Source organism: Anopheles stephensi, chromosome 2, assembly GCF_013141755.1.
Source record: "Anopheles stephensi strain Indian chromosome 2, UCI_ANSTEP_V1.0, whole genome shotgun sequence".
Classification (NCBI taxonomy): Eukaryota; Metazoa; Arthropoda; class Insecta; order Diptera; family Culicidae; genus Anopheles; species Anopheles stephensi.
Window position 1 is genome coordinate 47,088,468 of NC_050202.1, and position 24,323 is coordinate 47,112,790.

The 24,323-nt window shown below is 43.2% G+C and overlaps 3 protein-coding genes across 40 annotated transcripts in view; 1 reads left to right on the forward strand and 2 right to left on the reverse strand.

Moving 5' to 3' along the window:
- LOC118507005 (casein kinase I) overlaps positions 1–24,323 on the forward strand; it is an 83,383-nt gene that overhangs the window by 20,048 nt on the left and 39,012 nt on the right. For 37 of the 38 annotated variants that reach the window (XM_036044899.1, XM_036044917.1, XM_036044940.1 and 34 more), the window contains one exon: positions 19,461–19,669. In XM_036044899.1, the coding sequence (XP_035900792.1) occupies positions 19,461–19,669 (209 nt within the window). Of the gene's footprint in view, positions 1–9,079; positions 9,204–16,144; positions 16,404–19,460; positions 19,670–24,323 lie in introns of those variants that run through there. The other variant, XM_036044922.1, reaches the window with a different exon arrangement.
- Positions 19,336–21,141, reverse strand: LOC118507007. Its single transcript, XM_036044941.1, has 2 exons — positions 21,026–21,141; positions 19,336–20,951 (listed from the first exon to the last, which is right to left on the reverse strand). Exons 1-2 carry the CDS (start codon positions 21,068–21,070, stop codon positions 19,812–19,814), a joined length of 1,185 nt encoding a protein of 394 aa, XP_035900834.1. The 5' UTR covers positions 21,071–21,141; the 3' UTR covers positions 19,336–19,811.
- Positions 21,231–22,909, reverse strand: LOC118507009. Its single transcript, XM_036044943.1, has 3 exons — positions 22,615–22,909; positions 21,767–22,540; positions 21,231–21,588 (listed from the first exon to the last, which is right to left on the reverse strand). Exons 1-3 carry the CDS (start codon positions 22,774–22,776, stop codon positions 21,346–21,348), a joined length of 1,179 nt encoding a protein of 392 aa, XP_035900836.1. The 5' UTR covers positions 22,777–22,909; the 3' UTR covers positions 21,231–21,345.

The following is a 24,323-nucleotide window of genomic DNA, read 5'->3' on the forward strand; positions in this document are numbered from 1 at the left end:
TAACGTGTGAGTGCAGAAAAAAGAGTTTGTCGGCATTTGTGTCCCGGCCAGGGGTTTTTTTTCCCACCATCGAACATGGTGAGCCGGGACTACCTTTTTTTTTGTTTTTGTGTGTCATGTTTCGTGATCCACTGCTGCTTCTTGTTATGCAAAATTATCACTTTCATTTGTTGGCAAGCGTGTGTGCAGGCGAGGGTGTGCGACTTTTACTTGCCCTCCTCCCCGTGTGCATGGTGTAATGGGTAATGGGACCGAGGAAAGGGTGAGTTAATCTACACGAGTGTACGCATATATCGCAAACTACCTGTATGATAATGTACGACTTGAGGGCTAACAGTAGTTATTTTTTTTATAATCATAGCTGTTTGTGAAGGAAATGCGAAGGGCCATGTTATTTTAGATAATCAATCCAAACCCAACTTAATGACGAGAATTGCCTTTTGATTCATATCTTTACGTGCAAAGCATCTCTAAATCAGTTGATCAAAGCACCAAGGTGTTATAATTTATAATTTAATCATTCATCAGATCTTCACTATGCGGAAAATCTTGTAGAAGATGGCAGAGATCTCGTAATATCTCTTCATTGATTTGATTGACGCATATGATAATGACCAACATGACATGTCAGGTGTAGACGAATGGAAAACTCTCTGAGCTCTTCCCTCTTCCCCTCAGCACTTAGGAAATTAGCTGTCTTTTCTTTAATCTGGAGCTGAGGAAGGCCTCCCAAGGATTTGTAGTTTGGAAAATTTGGAGTATATTTTCTACAATTTAATAATAATTGTAGCAAACTCTCATGACCCAAACATCGCTAGATCTATGCTTTTCCTAAGTATCTGAAGGTTCCTATATGCCAAAAGACCGAATAAGTAACTGAATTCCTCGGGTCGTAGAATCCTAAAATGATGTTGGGAACATATGTGGTCTTGCTTGCAAATTCAGAATTATCATATTTTTTCTTGGTTTAACGATATCTTAGGAAGTGTCTGCCATTTTTGACTTACTAAACTAATTTACACCACGTCTAGTCTAGAAACGTTCGTGTGTAAGTGTCCCGTACCTTTTCTGGAGGACCAGGGAGTGCCAAGCCGGTTCTGCCGTGTGACAATCGGCACTGTTGTCGCCTTTGCCAAATACTGATATATACAGGGGTATTATCCAGGGTTCTTAAAACAGCTTATGTTAAAGACTGAAGAAAACACTCCAATCAAAACAATTGAAATAAAGGACCAAGATATGCAACATCTTTGAGGCATTCAGATTGAGCCAAGCTAACGGAAACTTCCAAATTTTGTTATGAAGCAAGATACTCTGAGCGATGTTGCCTCTTACTGCGAAAAAGATAGTATAGGAGCCGCTTCCGAGACGTGCTCTATGCGCAGTACGACAATTTTCAGTGGTCGTCCGGTTCCAGTGGTCTGACCACGTCACGAGAATGACACCGGGCGTGCCAAACCGAAGGAAGTAAAAAAAAACTTTAGTTGGAAATATTGTGACTATCCGCTGTTTCCTAGTAACAACAAACCTAAACTTAAATAGATGACCTGATTTCGTTTAAAAAGTAGTTTTGAAATTATTAGTTTTTCTTCCAACTTTAAAAGTGATAGAAAAGTTGGCAATATTCTTTTTTTTCTAACGTGAATCATAACATTACAAATTGCAGTCATCTGCAGAGCACCGATAGCTTTATCGATCTGTCGTCCTTTGCTGCCGTACCTCCATATCTGCTTAATCCAAATCCAGCCAATCGCATGACCGGTATATCTCTACTGCTCGAGAGAACCAACCCCTTCATCAACCACTACATATCTTATCAGTTTAGCGCGAGAAAGCAGGCAACCATGCTCCGATAACCAAAGACAATGCCCATGTGTGCCCTTACGAGTCTTACCAGAGCTTCAACCTACTGACAAGGTTATGTGGCTGTGGGTTTTTCATACCTTCAATCGCTGAATGTTTGCTTCCCCGTTTCTTTTGGTTGTTTGCATTATGTCAACGAGTTAATAATACAACTCACTTCCTTACCTTTCGCGCGGGGTACAGCAGCGGCATGTGCTTGCCTGTGTGTTATGTGTTTGCTTTAAAGCTTTAAACAGTCCCGCGGACTTGTTCGACAAATGCCATTCAGCTTACGAGTTGAGAGCCTCGGTGCCGCGTCGTGTTGCGTGTGCTGCTGCTGATGATTGTCAAGTGTTGGGTTGACTAATACGCGCCTTCTTGAGCGATATCAGGACAGAACAAAATATCCCACTTGTATTACCGTTCCTAAGCTGCAGGAAGCTTCACTTCGCATGTTTAAGATAAGGGACAACTCATCACTTCACGCTCCGCGTGCAATTTGGAGTATATTAGAGAAGAGGATGGAGGTCTTTTGGTCTTTTATCAAAAGATAAATTTTCTGTGTGTCATATCTGCCATAAAAGTCCCTCATAAAAATATGAGTGGCGAATTACTCGTTATTTAAACGACAAAAAGCGTGTTACTTGCGCCACTAGAAAAACAAAATACTATTTAAAAATCTTGTCCAATTTTAATATCTCTTTTCGCTGCATCCACCTTGCTTCTGTCGGCTATGCATACTCCCGGGCAGTACAATTTGTGACCTCTATCTTCGTACCTCCTCCATTCATACTATGTGGCTAGCGTGTGATGTAATGATGGCTCCGTGCTGAGTCCATTAACATTATCGCTTCATTACCCACCGTTTGACGCGTCCGAAAGCACTGACATATTTTCCCTTTTTATCGTGACCAGAGTGGCGGCTCCGTCGGCCGACCAGACGGACGGTTGCATGTCGTTATCTATTGTTTGCTATCCATATTTTTTGCTGCTGCTGTTGGGCTTTATAAAGTTTTCTTCACCCCAAGCATACCTCCCTTTTCTCCCCCCTCGCCAATTTCTGCCACATCGGTGTTATTCTTCACTTCGGTAGAATGACACTTCCTTGGCTATTTCCGCCGCAACGCCAGACATTTTGATTGTGCAAGTTTTTGGTTTATTGTCGCTTATAGTTTGCAGCTTTGTGATAGTCTGTTTTTATGTAATATATTTTATACATGCTGTAAGGAAAAGTCTTCGTACTTTGTAGGTTGAGAAATCTAAGAATATCTCTATTTTTACTGTGTTTGTTTTGTGAAAATATTTAATTAATACGTTTCTTTTTCTTCTTCTCTTTTTAGGTAAGTGTAAGCTGATCTCTTTCTAAGGAAAATGAATCAAAAATGTCGGAAAATTGAAGTTGGAAGTTGGGAAAAATATTATAGACTTGATACAGGTTTGCTTAGATTCATCTAGTTTTTACTGTTTTGCGTCAGATCATCAGTTTATTCAATCCAGACAAAACTTTTTCGTACACTGTATCGTACTTGTATGCTTTGCGTATGTTGTGTGACATTTAATCTCTGTATATATGGATGTGTTGAAAGATTTTACAGACTGGATTGCTGAATCGTCCAGCATCATTCTCACGACTCTCAGACCTCATCTTAGAACATTATCTTAGACCTTATAGACCTACTCATTGTAGCAATTCCTTCCCTGCCCTTGCATAATTAAGGGGAACAAAGATTGTTCCGAGCATGTTCCTCTCGAACTCTACTCAGAGTCTTCGTCAGTTCGTATGTGAGCACTGAGATTAAAAAGGTTGTATTCAGTCACAGCAGGTGGCGGATCGGTGCTCGAGTCGATAACGGCTCCGGTCTTCATACCGGAGAACCGAGGATAAAATTCCATCCTTGCCGATCCCTCTATAGTGAAGATCGCCTCTCCAACTACGTGGTATTATGGAAAGTCTAGTAGTGCCATAAGATGTCCGGCTTGACCTACCGCACCGGGTTATAAGACTAAGAAGAAGAAGATACAGCCCCAGTAGGTTGAGACCTCTGTAGGTTGTAGTGTCAAATGAGGAGATACGAACCCAGCTTTGTCCATTGTAATCGTGACAATTCCTCGTGACCTTTGTCATCAGTTTGGGAGGACTGCATGAATCAGTGTTGGTAAGCAAGGTTGCTGCTGGTGGTGTTACTATTCGTTATGATTATCTTTAACTTGTTGATCTACAAGGGTTTTTGAATAGTTACCTTTATTAAAGTCAAACAAAACACATCAAGCCCATATACCTTGCCCGGAGTGTTATAGGAAAGTTACTCGGAGAATAGGTCTATAAATTTTCGTTATCGTTCAGAACGTAAGCAGTCTAGAACATTTTTAAAAAGGTCGATGCTGTTAACGGTTATCGTATTCACTTTTATCCAACTTCAATCAACGCGATGTAAATGCAAGCACCATGATGAGTTTGTGAAGAGGAGGCGCACAGCGTTACAAAACTGCAATTTATGTTTCTTTAGTTTCGCTTCGCTTTTAATCTTTCTCTCGTGCTTCGTACCTGTGTTTGTCTCGAAGGTGTGTGGGTTGTAAGTTTTTCTAACACTGATCGATCCATTGAGGAAGATAGTGCTCCGACCATCTCAATTGATATTGCATTTTCTCTCCATCACGAGAAGGAAAGCAAAAAAAAAATCTCATTTCCCAGGCATACATTGTCGTTTGACTAGCTTTCCGTATTTTGTCCCGTTTCTCAGTTCAAAGCGAACGGACTGGAGAGCGACAGATAGAAGAGGAGAAGAAAAAAAAACGGATGGCAATTTAACAATCGATTTTCCACTTTCGCACTGACGCCTTTAGCGATGGCGCCGTATGCTCCTGCCATCCCACACGCCATCATCGATCCGTTTTCGTTCGTCTGTATTATGTATGTGACCCCGCATTTAGTGGAGCGGACGATCCTTCGATTCCATGCCCCCGAGAAAGGGAGAGAGGATATGTGGCGAGGGAGTTTAATCAAATTTATGCTCCAGATTTATTTTCCACGTTGTGTTCCGTGTCCCCCTGTACCATCATCAACACCAGCACCACCACCATCATGTACACAAATTAAATCGGAGAAAAGTAAAAGCAAACAGATGAACAGTGTTCGGAAAACGGATCGCGGCAACACTCGACCGTGCACGAATCGATGCCAACCGAAACCTAGTGCGCTGAACTAGTGGAATATCGTTGCCAAATGGAATCGGATTGAAGAGGAAGAATAAAGAGAAGGAAAACCTAACCGGGATGTCGGATGATAGGAGATGTCCTTGTAGAGAGCATGGAAGTTATCCTCTCGATATCGGTGTTGGTACCTAGATTCAGTTTCGTTATTGCATCTCGGTACTAAATTGCAATCTCTCGATGCTCCTGCAGAAAGGACAAAGTTATCCGTCGTTTTGCTTTTCTTTTCTCGTTAACCTTTCACCCCCGGATGGTTCAATTATACTCGTGCGGCAGTACCATGCTAAGCGCAATTTCCCTATGTGCTAAGTAGCGTTTTTTGTTGTTGTATCTGTTACTTGGGTTCAAGGAAAGTCACGAGAGTGGAAAATTAAAATAAATGTTAATCACGTTCAGGTTCGCCGTCCGTTTGCATAATTTAGCTGTTCGATCAATCGATAGTTCTAAAGAAGTCCAATTTGTTTGAGTGATTTTTTGATGTGTTCGGATGCCAAAAATGGATGGGAGGAACCGTAGGGATGGGATTTTTTAATTTAATTAAAGAATTAATCATAAATTCCTTAAGCGTCCTTAAGCGGGCACAAATACATTACGGTAATATGTTTCAAAGTTTTTGCTACCCTTGCAGACGAATTCTTGGGTCCTTTTACTCTTCTGCGTTATTAAAATGTTGTTTCGTTTTATCCTTGTGCTCTTGTTTGGATACCGAGCAGATTATATCCCACGAAATGTTATGACCCGGTCTCATTACGTCCAATTTTTCGCTTCTCTCAGTGATGTCAAACTCATTTTCTCTCACGAGCTGCATGGAATTTTTTTAAGTTTAATTAAATCTGAAGGAAATTCATTACTGTGTTCTCTTTCTAAAAAGTTGAATAAGTAAAAGTGTATGCGAGATAACGACTTTACTTGCTAGCGTGCGTTTGAGAGGTCAAATTTTCCATGATTTTAGCGCATAAATCGAGCTGACTCTCGTTGAGAGCTTCTGTCTAATGTTAGCTTTCCGAGCATCATTAGTTAGCGACTAATTGGCAAAGACCTGGCGTCAAACCGTATCTCATAACCAAACGTCAAGCAGGGTTAACCCACAAAATCTTGAAGATGAGTTATCATCGCTTCCGCACAGACAATCTTCAGTCTTCATCGGTATGTTTGACTTCATCAACGAAGAGAGTCATTGCTTGTGGCGATCAAACCCCAAAATGCTCACCAAATAGTGACTTTAGTGAGACACCAACTACTTGGTATCACTAAATGTAGTAAGCCATTATAAGGCTGGTAGGATCACGCAAGTCATTTGGAAAACGAAGTAATGGGGAGATAACTAGCGACACAGTGAGCCTCTTGTGGATACACTGAGTAATCGGGAGATAACTAGCGACACAGTGAGCCTCGTTTGGATTGGTATTGTCCCGTTTCTTGGATGATATTCTTCTATTATGATAATATGGAATGATACACTATATAATTACAATCTAATTTGCCACTTGCATTCGCAGTAATACGAATCCAATTAATTGTCAAAGTTGATGTGCCAAAAATATCTACAGAAGCGCTCCCATCAGTAAATTGATTAACCTTTCCTATATGGACCGGTACGTTTGACATGTCTGGCTTTACTGAACGTTGCATAATTTTTTCCCGCTTCATAATCAATTGCTGTTATTGATTTTTGGTATTTGGCTATTACGGCATGAACCCTTTGATTCGGTGTCGCATTTCGAGCAGCAGCAACGCATTTAAAATCAATCGAAATCAAAATCGCGTGACTGGTGATCATTAGTTCTTAGCTGGTTTTTGAAGGTGGCAAGCGTTTGGTTTTTTTTTTCGTTTACGTTACACCTCTCCAATAAGGTTGGTTAGGTGCTGGTTTCGAGAGCTTTTGGGTGTGTTATGTTGTATTTATACAATGAATTTATAAAACAACAAAAAAGGTGTGTCCCCGTGGTTCAGGTGGTGCTAACACGCTTATCCTTTAAAGCTGTTATAAATGATTCGTTGCTGCTTGTTTTTGTTTTATTTATGAGGGAAGTGTAAATTTGCTGTAGTTAATCGAGCAGGAGTTTTTTTTAATTACTCTCTAGCGAAGTGCCGGTGGAGTTAAAAAGACTCCTGTAGACACAGAGTAGAATACAGTGGAGTAGAATGTTAGGAAGGCTCTCAACGTTTATTGTAATTCTCTTAAATCTAGACTTTCTGTTTTCCAGTCAGCGTCATACCATTGGTCAGTCCGGTGGCCGAAGCGATAGACACGGCAGGACCAGGGTTCAAATCCCATTCAGACCGTCTCCACGTACGCAGGGCTTGACTACCTCGCTACGGCTAAAATTAAGTCCCACAAAGCCAGAAATGGCAAGCCGAGATATTTAGCGGTTCCAACGCTAAGGAAGAGGAAGAAGGGGAACATTTTCTGGTGGAGAGCTTAGAATCGGTGGCATTTTTTCGATTCTGTTTGAAATGGAAGTTGAATTTTTGAGGTAGTTTTGGACTGAATGGCACTATTGGATTATTGCGTCCCAGAAATGCCAGACTACATTCCACATCATCTTAGAAGGATTCGGCAGAGTACAACTAGGAATGATTCAAACTCAACTTTCGACCAAGTTCATTATAAGAACCTGATAATAGCGGTACCTACGTATAATATGTTGGCCAAGAGTTCTAGTCCAAGTGTCATATGTTTAATAAACTTTTGTTCCATTTTCTATAACATTTTCAACGCTATGCAACTACAGTTTGTTGAAGAATGCATTTTTTTACATTGCAAATTAGAAACGAACACAAAAGCACGTGTCGCCGGTAATACTACCGCTCTCGGGCTAAGGCTGTTGGTATTAACGATTCCTAGTTGCACTTCCATCAAAACTCATCTTTGATTGACGCACGAAGCAGATTTATACCAGCTTTTTGCAAATAAAACAACAACACTGCGCAAAACCTCGTGTACTGTGCTTTGCAGTTGTGCAGTTGCCAATGATAAAGCAGCGGGCCCAGTACAATCTCTGCCACAACAACTGACAACACTGATAGTATAAAACAATCATGCTGCTGTTTGGGTCGTGGTTGTATCATCGTGGTTTGTTGCTACTGTTTCAGCCGAATAGCCGAATGAGGCTCTAGCACATCCAGGGCCCCCTTCTTTTGCAGGTGTTTTTCGTGCACTGTGTTTGCTCATTTCCAGCGCACAGTTGGAGCAGCCGCACTCATCGATCGATTCGATTTATGTTTAATTGTATACCCGCTCACCGTGCTCAACCGATTCTCGGGGTGTGGTTTTGGTTGGGTGGTGGTTGGGACATGAATCACTCGATCGCCAGTGCAAGAGATTAAAATAATTCTACTTCTTTTTTTTCGCGTCAACCCCCCATTCCAGATAGGGGATGATGGAGACAGAGACAGCAAGAGAGAGAGGGAGGGCGGTAAAAGAGGGTGTGTGATAACACGGGTGATGGTGCAAGGGATTCATCCATCATCGAATGGAAATTAGATTATACGAATGTGACTCTCTGGCATAAGCACACAAACACAGACACGTGTGTACAGTCGGCGGGAAGGTTTCGAACGTGTCGTTGGTGTGTCTCTCCCGTACATTTTTTTGACGCTCCTTCTACACTGGGTTGTCCATCAGCCGGGACTGTAATTGAGAAGTTGCTACTAGTTCTCCAGTTCCGGAAGCCCTCGCGCGTGAGGGCCATTGGCGAGGACTGTTACTTCGCAAGTAGCAGGTCTGAGGCAGAGTAGTTCTCTAGGGTGTGTGTGTGTGTCGGTGTATAGTGCGGCTGATGTGTGCTGCGAGCGAGCAGAGCTAGCGTTAATAGAGAGGGTTTTATTTCTAAATCCCCCCCAAAAGGGCAGGTCGGGTAGTGTGGACGCAAGGTTTCGGACGGACCTACGCTGGACGCGAATACGGGACTGCCGGACCGCTGGACATCAATGTGCTCGCTCGCTCTTCCTTCCGAAGAGAGCGCGCTCGCTGGGTGGTGTGGCTTCGTCGTTGGTGCTCGCCCGCGCCCGTTTGGTGTGTTTGGGGTAAAGCAGCAAAGATGTATGTGGAGTTCCTTTTGCGTTGTGTGGTCTTGTGCCTCTCAGTCGATCGTTGACATTCGTCGAACGCTGTAGAAAGTGGGCAGCAGCAGCAGCCGTAGTTGACGGTATAGTTCGAGTCTGCTAGCTTCTAGCACCGGGTGTTGGTGGATATCTGGTGACCCGCTTGCAGCATGGCCATCACAGAGATCATGGTGTCTGTGTGTGTCTGTGGAAAATGATTTATAGCACAAGAATGCTGCTCCCCGGCTCTGTGTCTGTGTAGTGTGCTTGTGTGGTTAAGAGGGAACGTGTCGGAAAAGTTCTACATCCGCGTAAGCGGAGTTGCTGTTTGCAGAGTGTGTTTACAAAAACAACGGAGGATCTCGCAAGTACCGCCATATAGCTGAATCAGACGGCAGGCGAGAAGTGTGTGTTTTGTGGTGATCAGAGCTCTGGTGGTGATCAGATGGTTCTAAGATTTGATGTGCTGTTTGCCGTGTCGTGCACAAGTGCTAAATGGGCAATCCGTACCCATTTCAACCGAGTGAAATATTTGCTGCTAGACGAATGTGCACAGACGGGTGTGATTCTTCCAGTGGAGAGCATTATTTGCTTTCGTGTTTGTAGTGCAAATTATTATACATCGTCCTCGAAAGTTTATTTCGATCCATTTTTCCAGTCCCCGAAGTATAAAGTTCGACGCAAAGTGTGTTGTCTAGTGTACCATGCTCTGGGAGCTATCCTACTAAAACCCACTAAAACTGTACCCAAGGTCCTCTAACGATCGTCGAAGTAGTGAAATATTCAATTAAAAGTATCGCAACTCTGCGTCCATGATGTACAGAATATTGATTACCCAGCTGGATAATAATGTTGAGTGGTCTGGACCTGTGCTGTTGGTCTAGGCCCTGCAAAACTAGCAGCACGATGAAACCACGTTTGCAGGATCTTTCGCAGTGTGATTGTGCCCCATTACTGATAAAGCACTACACTGCTGTTATCGGTCGCGTTTGCGCGGTTTCTAATCAATCACAGTTTCTCGATGCAGCGATAACATTATGTTTTCGTCAAATGAAAAGATCCAGATGTGTGTAGTTCGTGAGTACGCTGATGGGCGATTGTGCCACATTTTGCTGTACGGAATTGTGTGCAAAATTGGAAGACCGGTATTTCCCTCCAAAGGTTATTTAATGCATCGGGCACACAAACGTTGTTCGATCAAGTCGCGCGGATGTCGTACATCATGAAGTTGTTTGTGTGCTGGTTTTGTTGTTGTTGGATTCTGCATGGTCTGTTTGGTGATAAGTAGTTGCGAGCTGATGACGACAGAGTTGGTTGGCGGAAAAGAAGACGGAACGCATGGTTGAAGCAAGATGGGCAGGACAGAAGATGCTTCTTCCAGTGGATGTTGTTGTTTTTTATGGATTATATAGACTTTGAGCTGAGGCTTCAATCGTCTCTTGCATTAGTAATGTCGGAAAGCATGGCCATTAAAAAGATCTATGGAGCACGATTAATGGACGCGCGTTGCTGATGGAAGCTATTCGGAAGATAGAAGTATATCAGCAAAGTTTTTTTTTGTCGTCGAATAATCCTGGCTAAGTTTATATGCTTACAAACATGTCTGCCAGATGTGTACAAGATGAAGCAGAAGAGCAAAGAGATTGGCAAAAGAGTGTTGTTATGATTGTAAAAATGTGTTTGGAGAGCATCGCTCCATGACGAGCGGAAATGCAGAACTGTCTATTGACTTATGTATTTTTGCAAGACATCTCTTCTTCATCTCTCTATAATCTAATGGAATGTGTTGCCAGCTTTTTTGTTTGTTAACCTCTCAGATGCTTCTAATGTTTCGAATCAACGAGATATGCCATATTCATACAGCAACGACCTTAAAGTAGGACCAACGGTAGTAGTGACAGTATTATTATAGCAGTTGAATTCTTCATCCCTGTTCGGCTGAAAATTGAGTCGGTGGTGAACCTTCAGAGGACCGCCCTCCGAACGCAAACCCCTGTCCAGCACCAATGTTATGCATTCCGTTGAACTTTCGTCCAAAAAAGATCACTCACTGCAGGTACGACGACGAGATTTCCGATGCAGCGCAGTGTAGGGATATTCTGTGTGTGTGCACATTTCGAACCTATTCCGCACTTTAACTACACTGCTGAGCTCTACTACACCACACGCAACGTTCAACACGAGCACATGGTGGCGGCTCTCAGAGTCTTGTGAAATGCTGCGAAGCATTGTGTTTTGTGCACGCTTTGTAATGGGCTTTTAACACGGGGGCCGGTTCACATCCTAACTGGACCACCCTCACAACAATGTGGTGGCACGTTTTGTAGATTTTGTTGATCAATGTATGCACATTTTCACACCAATATAATGTTTAGCACACTTGCCAAAATTTAGGGGTAAATTAACAATTTAACGTATTTTTTTAAATATTCGATTCCGATGCTTTAACACATTATTTTCAACTCTCATGTGCTATTTCTAACTTTACCACTTTGTCTTAAATTAATGCTTAAATGTTTTAAAAACTGGAAATTAAATTGCGTCGGCTTGTCCTTTTGTCTACGCAATCCAATTTCTGACGGCTTTTTATCTGTCTTTTTGTCGTTTTTTTTTCTGCTAAGAGAGTGTACTTGTGTGTGCAATTGTAGTCAAGTGGGTTATGACGGTGGTGCGCGCACCCCATTAGAGCTCCGTTTATGGCAAACTGCGTGACTAGAATGTCCGATAAGAGTCGGAAAATTAGCACGTTTTGCCTTGAATAAGTGTAAGCACCTTCGCGAGTTTATTAGAAGCGTAGTTTGTTTCTACAGAAGTAATTCATTTTCGTTGCGAAAAAGCCACATATCGGCTGCTCTCGTACACATTAATGGTGGACTTATTTTTAAACAACTCCCAGAAAGCGGCACTACTTCGAAGCCGCTTTTTACTCCTCTCCCATCTAAAGGCGGCGAGTCGATTCCGATTTCCAAGCGAACAACAAGCGAATGCTTAAACTGCAGCACACACGCCTGCTTACCCGGTTTGCTACTATAATTGTCCGTTTTATTTCGAGTTTAATATGCAGCTGGCAGTCTGTTGCCCAAAGCTGGCCGGTTGTTGCAGCTCCATAATGATTCCGCACACGGGCCCTCTTCCTCACCTTCTCCACCTAACCTACTTACTAAAGTAACCTTCTCCCGTCACATGGTTGGTTGCTTTAAAATTCTCTTTCCATTTTGCTGCTTTCGTACACTGTAAGACAATAAATACATCGTGCTGCATGTGTTCCACTCACACACATAGAGACATAGTGGCTGAAGTCGGAAGGGAACACTATAAAGTGCATTCCATGCACCACAAAACAACAAAGAGACGGACTGAGACCATGTGACTTGTGTCCGCATGGCAGACAGTAATAGTCTGGTTTAAGAATCCAACCATCCCAACATCGGCTGGAACTTCACAGAAGAAAGCGAAACACATAACCATATGGGGTCTTTTGGAGCGTGATCTTTCCGTAAATGTGTGTTTTTTTCACGATTGTATTATGCCCTGTGTTTTCAACTGGACACATTTTGCACACCAGATGCACGTTTTCAACAGACGTCAATATGAGGCAGTAGCATTGGTTCTGACGCAAAGACTGGAAGGTTACTGGAAGATGAGTGTTGTATAAACAGTTTCAAAATAACGGCATAAAATGCAATCAAACATCGAGAGAAAGGAAGTGAACGTGACATGTGATTTTTTATGTTTATTATGTGCCACATGCGACGAACAGAACATGTGACAAAAGATTGCTTTGCAAGATTTGATAAGAGAGAGATGGACGCTTCCTGCGTCAGTAAAACTGTTCATATTTCGGTCACAACTACACCTGTTTGTATCTTGTATTTGTCTAGAATAGGTCATGTTCGACCAACTTATATGACAAATAGCAAAACAAATCTGAAGTCATGTCTAGGTTACATGGTAAGAGGAATAAAGTTTCTGAGACTGAATTTTACTGCTATCTGTCGTTGTTGAAACATATATTTTAGGAGGTGTCGTGGTCGTTATATGCGCCGTTGACATCCTGAGCTATAGCGTCTTAGCAGTCTGATGAAGTCCTCGGCTCACGGTCGAGAGCTGGCGTCCACCAATTCAATATCTCCTGTTTTCTGGTGTAAGTTTCTTCACTTCATCTCACATTGAACCTGAGACGCTTCCGGTGTCTATGTGAACTGCCGAAAACGATTTCAACGGAAAGGTCGTTCAGTGTCGTCGCTTGAGACGATCGGATCACTGGAGGTTGGTGAATCGAATTCGCAATAATATAAGCACACAAACGAGGACATAAAACCTGCTGAGCAGCGTTATTTAGAACTCAGCCAAGAGGGTTTAGACAGTTTTCGGTAGCGTCCATGTCCCTGAGGCGTATCTGAGCACTTGGACTTTTCATGCTCTATACTGTCCCAGTTTTGATTTTCGTCATAAATGTGTTGAATTTTCTTAGGCTTGTAGTCATCAGCATTGACTCTTCAAAGATGTTGCTCAAAATTTGTACTTCCCAGGAGCCTTACTACTCCTACTAGCTCTAGGTTAAAGAGAACGCAGGCAAACATATCTCGCCGGTCGCTGTTGATGTGTTATACCATATCTCTATTTTTTTAGTCCTCCTTCTGCTACCCTTGTTAGACGAAGTGCTGTAACCTTGCTTTTGTATTTTCCGATTGTTGGACATCTCCAACATATAATGAGATTTCCAGTCGACGACATTACTACTTCATAATCCTTCCTTTTTAAACAAATCCCAGCTGGCCGGTCCCTGAAATAATCCCTCTTTTAATTAAGACACGTTTGTATAAAACTGCTAGTGGATGATAAAATTAAATGCTATTGATAGTACGTTACACGTGATTGCGGGACGCGCACACCCTTGAAGGCATCGCCTCACGTGCCAACCATATTGCAGGAGAGAGCGAATGAGGGAAGCACCACACCACCGGTATTATGGGTAGTGGCAAACGGATCGCAAAACAGTTACCATCCAAAAGTGATCCAAATGTATTGTAACGCTACACTCTCTCTACCACTGCCTATCGCAATCGGTAAATGTTACTGCAGCACATGCAGCCACAAAGAATGCCAACATCACCACCATCGCCATCCAAACGTGGAGGAGGAAGAGTGTTTTTGACACGAGACCTACCAGTGTCCCTCCTGTGTGGGGCTGATGGACGTCGGTGGACAACGCTCTTCTACACTGCTGCATTGCTTGAAGCTGGAAAAATCAGACCCGGTGACGCGGTATCTTTTTATTATTGCATGCCAGTTTTTGGTCACGTTGACGCGTCCCGACACGTGGAGGCGAAAGAACAAATGTGCAGGACACACTACTGACACACTGGTCTCACACGGCCGGCAACGTCCTTTGGACGTTACTTTGACATTTTGTATTTGTCACGGGGTGAGATTGTGTTCGTAGCCAAACGATGTTAGTATCGGGAAAGGTTCTTCCTGTCCATCCGTCAGTCCTGGTGCAAACTGCACTATTGCTGCACTGTCGGTCGCTGGAGTAAGTTCGGGTTTCTCTTTCTCTAAGCGTTCACTAACTTCGCGAAACTTAATTCTTCTACGAAAAACTATTACCAACGGTGCGTTGTGCTTTATTTTGTATTTATTTTCTCCCTGTTTTAAGGTTTCTCCCTAAGCTTAATAGATCGAAAGTGAAAAGGCTACAAGGAGCAGCAGTGCAACTGCAATTAAGCGCACTGCATTTGGTAGTTTCTTGTGGCGAGTGTTGTTCGGCGTGCGTGTGATAAGTTGCAGGCCCACGGCGGATGACGGCGCGAATAAGATGGTTTTATTGTGAACTTTCAATTTCTGCAACTTGTTTTCTTGCACGCGTTTCATTTGTTTTGTTGGTTTATTATTGCACAAATTGGAAACAGCTTAAAGTAGCGACCCGTTTACGCTGCACGTTTGCATGCCATTTTTTTGCTGGTAAATTATACATTCTCTCCCCCACCGAGGTCATAATATCATCAATTCTCTTGTTATCGCTTTGCCAAGGTCTAATGTGCATCGGTTGTCTGCCCGTTTGCGGCTCTTCGAGTGCAGTGTGTTAATGTGTTACGCAAAAAGGCAAAAGGAGAGCAGTAAGTCACTGGTGCTCTTGTTGCAGCAGTACAATTAAAAGTCTCTCGCCAGCAGTGCGTCGTGGAAAACGTTGCGTTGGGAAATTATTGGGCCCCGAAATATGTTGTGGTGGGTGCTCAGAGAGAAAGAGAGAGGGAGAGAGAGAAAGAGAGACGGAGAGATAGGAGTATTGTAAACTGCCGTCTTTTCCACTTGAGCAACAACGATGAAACAATAACACAAAAGAGACCATTCTCCATCGTGGTGTGTGCTCCACAATATCTTTATGAGGCCAGGAGTCTTCGTCAACTTATCGGGGGGTTGGAAGAAATAGCTTAGCTTTTTTTATGAAGTTTACCATCAACAAAAATGTAGTTTTTATGCAGTCAGAATATGATCAACGTCAGATCGTTGCCGTTTATCTTCGGTTAAAGATGGTTTTAACTTTTACTTTCGGTTTGGGTTTTTTTGGGTGTGTGATGTACATGCAAAACAATGCTCGCCAACTTGAAATAGTAGCGGCGGGCTGTTGGCAAAGCGGTTTAGCCTGTTTGTTTGTTTGTTTTTATTTTCACAGTTGGCTACCTTGAGAGATGTGCCAGTTATGATAACATTTTCCAATTTAAATCTCTAAACGCCCGTCAGTAAAATGCTGGTATCACGTAGCAATGGTATGAGGTATTTTAACGATTTCGGCTTTTAAGTGATATCATTCCATTCCAAAACAAGGATTAGAAGTAGCAGAATTTTTATTGTATATAGATGGGGTCTATGATGACCTAGTCCAGTTTTTTTGTACGTGTTTTCTCATGTGTTAAAATGTTCAGATTGTCAGGATTCGTTCACGATAGACCCCAATATCGTTTTGTTCGTTAATATAATGTCAAGGATTTTCTTTCTTGTTTCACACATTCTAATCACAAGCAATATCTTATTATTTACAAAGTTCGAAAAATTGAAGCTTTATGTTGCAATGCGCGTGCAATTTATGATACATCTTCGACACTCAACATACGATAGTACACGACCGGTCGCAGTACGTGAAAGACAACATGATTTAGTTGCGTAGCGGGTGCCCATAGTGTTGTGCAGTGTGATTGGATAAGATAAATAAGTGATAAAAAAAACTTCACGTAGTTTTTGGGTTTGATTTGCTTTGCACCACCGGAACCGGAACACAGGCATATCATGCGGCTTTATATTTGGTAATTTTCAATTATTATTTTTCATTACTATATTTTACTGCTTTCATTAATTTAGCAACTCTTTAGCAATCTTCTGATTAGATGTACTGGTAAAGCCACAAGCTTCTCCATTTAGACGAGACATCCTATACCCGTATGGTATATACTCATCTGGACGTGAACAGACGAGGTGGGGTTCCGTATGTCGAAGCGGTAACGTTGTCGGTTTCTACACGGGCAGGACCGGGGATCAAATCCTTTTCAAAGGCGCGCAGGACTGGACTATATCCAGCTAAAATCAAGTTAAGGAAAGCCAGTGATGGTAGAAGAAAAAGAAGACCTGAAGATTTACATTTGTACAACAAATTACCCAAGCATTGGAAGTAACGTTCCTTCTTCCCGAATTAACCTCAATAAAAGGACATTCGACCGACTTTAAAAGTTTGTCATTGACACACCAAAAAGACCGTTGGAAAACTTTTCTGGGATCAGTTCGCTTCTGTGTCCCACTTTTGTACCGCTGTGACCTTCGTTCAGACCTCAGAGGGGCTGTTTGATACTTTGTTTTTACTCCCAATGGGACAGCACCCTAGTTTCCCACACACCAGCCTAGCTCTCAGCTACATTTGAACCCATGTCGAAGCGAACAAATGTGGCATAAAATAAGGCCAGCGGAGTTTCGGGCCAAAGGCTACTACTGGCATTCGAGGAGGCCGTCGTGTCGCTCAAGTCACTGCTGAAGAAAAATGTTCAAAGTGGACTGAACCATATTAAAAGCCAACCTCATTTTCTTTCGCTATATACATTTGCTATGTAGCGGTTTTTGTGTACATGAAGTTTGGTGGTTTAGGTAAAAATGGTTCAATACAGTTAAAGCGTGCTAATCGGACATTCAAACCCAAAAAGGGAAATAGAGAAAAAATCGATCAAGATAAACGCTAGAGAATCAATTTTTGGGGAGAAATCCCGCGAGTCACATAACGCTTCTACTATGAAGCTTAATAGTAATTCGGAGGGAGTGAGAGTAGTTGCGAGAGAGTGAGAGAGGGATGGGGATAGGGTTAAGGGCAGATTTTGACCCCGATCGATTGAATTCAATTGGTTCGCGTTTATCCTTGTTTCGATTAGATCTTGTGGAAAATTTGGTGTCCTAAATGGTCCGTGTGTTTGTACAGTGTGTGTGTTTGGACACCAACGGGGAGCAGTGAAAGCGCTGCTGTCAAAGGCAGGAAACGCACACGCCATTCAAAGCCTTACTTCCTGTGGGGTGTGCTAGGTCCCCGTATACCAGAAATGGATGACGACAGCGTTCCGAAAGAGAGCTATAAGAGAAATGATGTGGTTTTGTTTGTCCCTTATCGGTCCCCATCGTGTGTTTTGTATCCGTTGCCGCGATCTTGGTTTTCCCGCCATCCACGGCTCGGCGGGACTCCTTCCGCTATTGTTTAGGCTACCATCGTCCATCCTCGATGGCCTTCTGTTCCACGTGCGCTCTGTGCGTTGTGAGGGCAGTCAACTCGCACAAACACCACTTCATACCACAAGCGGGCTATAGTTTGTTGGATGTTGGCGGAACCGTTGATTGGTTCACAATCGTTCCGGCGTGGTGGAAAACTGTGTTCACTTTCGTTGAAGCATTTGTGGGGCCCTTTTTCTTTCAACCGACGAGCGTTTTTGTGTGGTTTATGTGGTGTGCGCCTGCTTGATTTAAGGATGTGTTATTGGGAGGGGAGTATCGCCATTGGTGGTGTGGCTTTTATTGCGTGACAGTAATTAAGTCCGAGCGTCGACCAACCTCAAGGGAGCGAACGAGAGAGAAACGTTCACGCGAGATTCCCTTCTGACGTGTGAAGCGATGAGGTTGAACCGAATAAAACTAATTATCGCAACCATGCATGATGGGTGTTGTGATGGAATGTACGCTTTAACTGGATTTTCTCCGATGACCCGTTGGTTTAAGCGAGGACCGAGAGCACACACTATTTATTTAACATTCCATCGTCAAATATTGGTTGGAATAGTGTGAATGCTGCTGAAGTCTTCAATGAAAAAAGAGCGTTTTGGGTTAGCTTGGTTTTTTTGGATATCATGCGAACTTAAGTTATTCCCATGCATTTGGTTTGTTTTTATATAGCAGCTCTTGTATTTCGTTGTTCGAGCTTCACAGTTTTGTGCGTATGTGTGCACGATAATCTGTTACTAATTACTTAATTAACTATTTATGCACAGTGTTGTAATATACTAACTTTAGATTTCCATTATCACTTGCACTCAACTCGTACAAGATGATGAAAGTTAGCACAGTATTTTGATCCATATCTAGTGGAGCATTTGACTCACTCAAGGGGGTAATGTTTGAAATCAATAGTGAAATAATACAAGTACGCTGTGGAGCTATTCAATGATATAGTGCAATCTAGAAAACCGTCTGTGGACACTTTTCAATCATCTGTGAATATTTGGCCGAATTTTTGAGGTGGCCAACCCACTCAATCTGCTACTTTGTTACAGTTCTTGTAATTGTTAAAAAAGTCTTTGCATAATTTTTTTTTACATGACAACATCCTGTCAAACACATTCAAACGAGATTAACGTGAAAATTAGTCAGCAATTTTGGTTTTAATTTCCTTAATCCACAGGTAATGCCAAAATTGTATACTCGCATTGCAATATTTCCCCCTAATTGTTTGTAAGATTCCACTATATGATTGCAAAGGTACACAGTAGACTTGCACACTTCCTCAGATGTAATTGAAAGATTCATCAGAGCGATTTAAAAAAATCCATTATATCGATCGAAAACCTGTTTATCAGCAAATTTATAGCTGTGATAGCTCTTTTAACTTCAAAGTCACTATATGCACATGCACTATATAACTTTTACATTTTACATTGAAAGAAAATTTAAAGCTAATTGAGGAAGATTATTACAAATGTCCGAATGTTAAACAACTTATTTTGTCTTGCTTGAAAGAAGTCTGGGTTTTATTGGTGTAACCTTCTATTTGCATTTTTGTAAGTAAACAATTTCTAATGTTTTCCCTTCTATTTGCATTTCTTATTTCCTTTTATCAACAGCGGTGTCCCCGGTGCCGGAGCATCGAACACAGCCGGCGGAGGAGGCGGAGGTGGCGGCGGTGGAGGCGGAGGCGGTGGTGCAAGAGGCGGCAGCAGTATGTATTCCGCACGGCATTCGGTCAGTTCGTCCTCCGGTGTCCTGATGGTGGGCCCAAACTTCCGCGTTGGCAAAAAGATCGGCTGTGGCAACTTTGGAGAACTCAGGCTGGGTAAGTTGAAAGTACATCTTTAAGAGGGGGTCATATAACAACATCCAATCATAGGTGAAATCGAGTTTAAGGATATGTTTGGCTCTACTTGAAAGATGGAATCGTTATTGCGAATGCTTCTCGTCGTCATAAAGTGTCGATTTTACGAAGGGAATATTTGGCACAGTACAATCTTCGTGCCGATCTGTGCTGCCGTCATGCCGATCTCGAGTGCAACCTCAGCACCACATGCACCCAACTCAGCTTCCAATCCGGATATGGAAGCGTACAGCTTTGTACCGTCAATTGCCAGTGAGATAGGCAGGAAGAGAAGCGATTGCGGGAAGGAAACAATCGTACGCACGTAGCACTGACGGCGTAATGTGTTTCGTTGTGATGTCGACAGGTCCGAGTTGTTATAGTTAGCCCCACTGCAGGTGGTTAGATTAGCCAGAAATTCGGAAGCACCCTTATCCGCTGCGACGACATCTTCCCCGATGTTTCCTGCCAGCTCGTTTAGCTCCTGCCATTTGCGATCGACGCAATTGAAACCCTTGCTCACTACAGATCTGGCAACGTTTGTTGGGTTCAGACTGTTGCCGACACACCGTTGAACCGCTGATGATGAACCGTTGAATCTGGCTATTATCTGCTCGAATCCTTGTCCGGTTTGACTAGCAATAGCGTTAAGTCTGTCCTGAACTACCTCATGGCCACGAGCAAGCGTTTGATTGAGTCGTTCGAAGCTTCGTTCGAGAAAAAGCTGTCCGAAGCTGTTCTGATAGCCGTTGGAGAGTAATCGAACAATGTTGTCCATGAAGTCCAGTGGTAGCGTTTCAAAGCCGGTCACCAGCGATTGGAACGCGTTGCTGTAGTTTTCCGGTATTGCCGGCATGAATGATGTGGGCAAAGATTGCGAGAAGTTGAGGATCTGTTGCGAATTTGGTAGTGATGCAACGTTCAGTGAAACATTAGATAAGTTGTCTGGCAATGGGAATATCTGATTGTTGATAGCAATGTACGATCCGTTCGGGGAGTTTGAATCGAGAACCGAAGATATGCTCCAAATGTCACGACGACGCCGACGTCGAACGACATTGACCGTTAGCCCATTTACGTTGGTGCCGTAGTCGTCCAAGCCGGTTACCGTATTGATGCGATTTCCTAACGCTACTGTCACGTTAGATTCCTGGACTGCTGGTGATGGGCTAGAAGCTGTCGTCGTTCCTCCACTAGATGTCGTTGATAGTATTGGACGAGGAAAAAAGAACAGTGGATTGCACTGGTGTTGTGGGGCGATAACCTGAGAAAGGAGTGTTGTATGAGCTGCATGAACTGCGATAAGTTAAATAATTGATGAATGAGGAGGCAACCTACCACTACAACAAGGGCTGTAAACAAAACTCTATAAAATTCACCCATTTCTGATCACGTTCTAATGAAAACTGATCACCTTGTAACATGCGGTCTGTTTTTATACCAATGATGTGGAAGTTTTTTAAGCTGGGGCAATTGTTCAAATATTTATCGCACGTGATGTAGCCGATGAGCATACGTCGCCAAGGGAAGGTAATATTAAATGTCTAGTTACCTCAACAAGGATGCAAATTTATTGTTTATTTGATGTCTTAATAATTCAAATCAACATGTGTACCTTTCCAACAAGCCTTCGTTTTTATCAGCTGCCTTATGATACACTAAGATCTATCAGTCGGTTGGTTAACATCCTGTTGATTTTGTCGCTCAGCAGCGACACGCTTTTCACATTCTGAAGTAACACCGGACATGTCGTCTAGGCTTTCTTTCGCCTGCTCCACAAGGTCCCCGGCACACTGTAACAGGTCTGCCTTTGCTGTGCCGAACTCGTTTTCCGCTTCCAGCGTCAATTGTTGGGCAGTGTGGGACATTAGCAGAGTTTTGCGATATACTTCATGCAGGATCTGAAAGTTATCAGTAAAGAATTAATGTAAAATATACAATCATTCATGGCGGTCCGGTGGCCGAGGTGACAGCGGCGCCGATCTTCATACACCAGGACCGGGGTTCTAATCCCCTCCAGACCGTCTTTTCCCCTCCCCTCCAGACGGAAGATTCCATCATTAGTGAAGCCTTACTTACCTTTGATATGCATGCAAGTTGATAATCGTTGTTCGCCCAAATATCGTCCGTTCCATCCGCCAAACAGTGTGCTATCTCACCCCTAAGGTACACTTCGTCCCATTCCACAAGCATCCGGCTAATGTTGCGAGTGGCTTCCCGTTGAGCATTTCTTACCCGTGCGAGACGATCCGCAACGCAATCACGGTTCCCTTGGAACACCTTTTTTGCCATCGCATCTACCGTTTGGCCTTGCGCACATCTCAATACGGCCACATCTAGCGTCAGCAGCTTTTGGTTGAGCTCGATACCGAACGCGATCCTAATGCGATCGAGCATCGCCGCAACATCGTCGGCATACGCTTCTAGGTCGACGAGCCGGCTACTTAGCGCACCTAATCGGTCCTGGCGACTGTCGTTTGCTGCACGGTAATACGCTTGCAGAATGGATTCAATCCAAACATCGGGCGAGAATGTACCGGCCGCTATGCTACGAATGCTGTCGGTAGCTTTATCTTGCAGGGCGGCGAAGAATTGCTCATACTTCAAAGGGAGTTCCCGGGCGTAGTTGACTTCCACGTTCGTGATGTCGGATCCACCGTCCGTGCCAATTGTGGACGAGTTTTCGCGATTACCGAGTGATATATCTAGTCCATTCGCGGACTGACTGATGATGGGTATGGCTGGATCGGCTGTGGTTGTTGTTGTTGTAGTTGTTGCTGTCTGGAGAGCTGTTAACACCCCTGTCATGGGCCACAGAAACCACCAACCGATCCCGACTGAAAATCTTGGAGACTGGTGGAAAAGGATAGCAGTGCGGGGTTAGGACATGTAGATCCTCTACAGTGCAGCAATAAGCTATTACTTACCTGAAGCAAAATTACCAGCATCACCAACTGAGAGGCACTCAGCGATGTCATCTTGTCTTGGGCTCGGGCGATTAAATGTATACCCACGGTTACCACACTCTTCCAACGTACCGCTGAGTGATGAATGGCTCGACATAAGCGATGGCTTAAATAGTTCTTCATCTACCTACCTAAGGAGCATACTTTGGAACCGTGGAACCCTTCTGTCAACACGGCTTGTGGCACTCATCCTAGCGAATACGCGGAAATGTTGCTTGCACAAGTGCCTAGACGTCACTGTTTACCATCCTTCTGTGACCAGTTGCACTCGCTCATGGTCGTCGCATGTGTGGGGTTGGAGAAAAGTGTGCCTCTATTGTTTTGAAGGTCAAACTGCTAACCACACATATGGTGTGGTGGTAACTGGTGGTCGTCCGTCCCTGCACCAAATGCAACATGAGATGCGCCGGTGTCCTCCAGCTGCTTATTGATTCCGTCGGCTTCGTCGCATCTGCAACTTGTGCCTACCGGACAGACGTCAGACAGCAAATGGGATGGAATGCATAATGAGCTGTTGTGCACCGGCGACTAGTCTACTGCGCGGCGGTGGTGAAACTTGGAACTCCGATGCATGTGCGAAACCCACCCCTCGACCGAGTGCATTATGATGATTATTCTGTTTTGTTGGCTTGTGTACATTTCCAGCAAAGCGAAGCACCACGATGGAGGTGGAATTGTTTTGGGGTTTGTTCGTTTCATTTGGAAATATTGTTATAAATTTTCCATATTTTGCATCAAGCTGTTTTTCACTGACCCCCTATTCCATTATCGACTTTTACTTTAAATACTGTCATTATGTGTGGGCTTGTTTGGTAAATGAAATTTCAAATGATATATATTTCTCTTGTACAATTCTTTCAACACCTCGGCCTCCGCAATCGGAATTCTTAGCCGAAGGCTTGGTCCATAGTAATCCCCCCCGCCTTGTACACACTAATCGCGCACTAATCGGACGGAATTGAAGGTTACCGTTGCCTGACTAACGGTGGTGAACATTATCGAACTTTGAGGTGTAAGTCAAAACCTCCCGACAATCTCACCCTTGTTGTGACCTTCTGCTACTTTTTAGATCGTGTGGCACTATGCAAAACGCTCCCGAGCTCTTTTATATTTTCTGGTGATGAATTTAAGAAACTAGAGGGGAAACACCTTTCCCATTGCTTGGGCGCGCGTAGGTCGCGCGCTGGTCAAGCGGTTATTCTTCTGGTTCTTTTGATAAGGATCATGAACCATTTTTTTTCGACAATGTAAATCTTTTTTTCGTTGTTGTTGGTTATTGCTTCCGTTCGTTGTTTTTTTCTTCTTCTTCTTTTACTTCTTCGTTTCCTTGAGGAGCTGTGACTTGCTGAGGCAGGAAACGATTTTGGGCAACAATCTATTGCGAGTGACGTGATAAGGGTCTATAAACTGTTCTGAACTGTGGTCGTACGAAAGAAGTTTGTTTATGTGTGTGCTTGTGCTTAGTAGGAAATACTTTTCCCGTGCAAAGTGTTTAAGGTTTTCGAATAATCATTTGTTATGAACTTTTTAAGATAAACCATAGAAAAAACCTAAATTATTATGAAGCATTGCCACGTGTGAGCGTTAAAGGAAATTAGGAACTTTACTTCCCATAGGACTCCAAGTTATAGCAATGTTGTTTAAAAATATAAACTTAATCCTTTTAGTTG

What these genes read in the sequence shown, in the direction of transcription:
- LOC118507007 (XM_036044941.1), bottom strand. Translation starts at nt 21,070, where the DNA reads ATGGGTGAATTTTATAGAGTTTTGTTTACAGCCCTTGTTGTAGTG. An exon ending in TTACAGCCCTTGTTGTAGTG is followed by an intron (nt 20,952 to 21,025) that starts GTAGGTTGCCTC and finishes CTCCTTTCTCAG; the next exon opens with GTTATCGCCCCACAACACCA.
- LOC118507009 (XM_036044943.1), bottom strand. Translation starts at nt 22,776, where the DNA reads ATGAAGAACTATTTAAGCCATCGCTTATGTCGAGCCATTCATCACTCA. An exon ending in TGCTGGTAATTTTGCTTCAG is followed by an intron (nt 22,541 to 22,614) that starts GTAAGTAATAGC and finishes CTTTTCCACCAG; the next exon opens with TCTCCAAGATTTTCAGTCGG. An exon ending in AACTTGCATGCATATCAAAG is followed by an intron (nt 21,589 to 21,766) that starts GTAAGTAAGGCT and finishes GATAACTTTCAG; the next exon opens with ATCCTGCATGAAGTATATCG.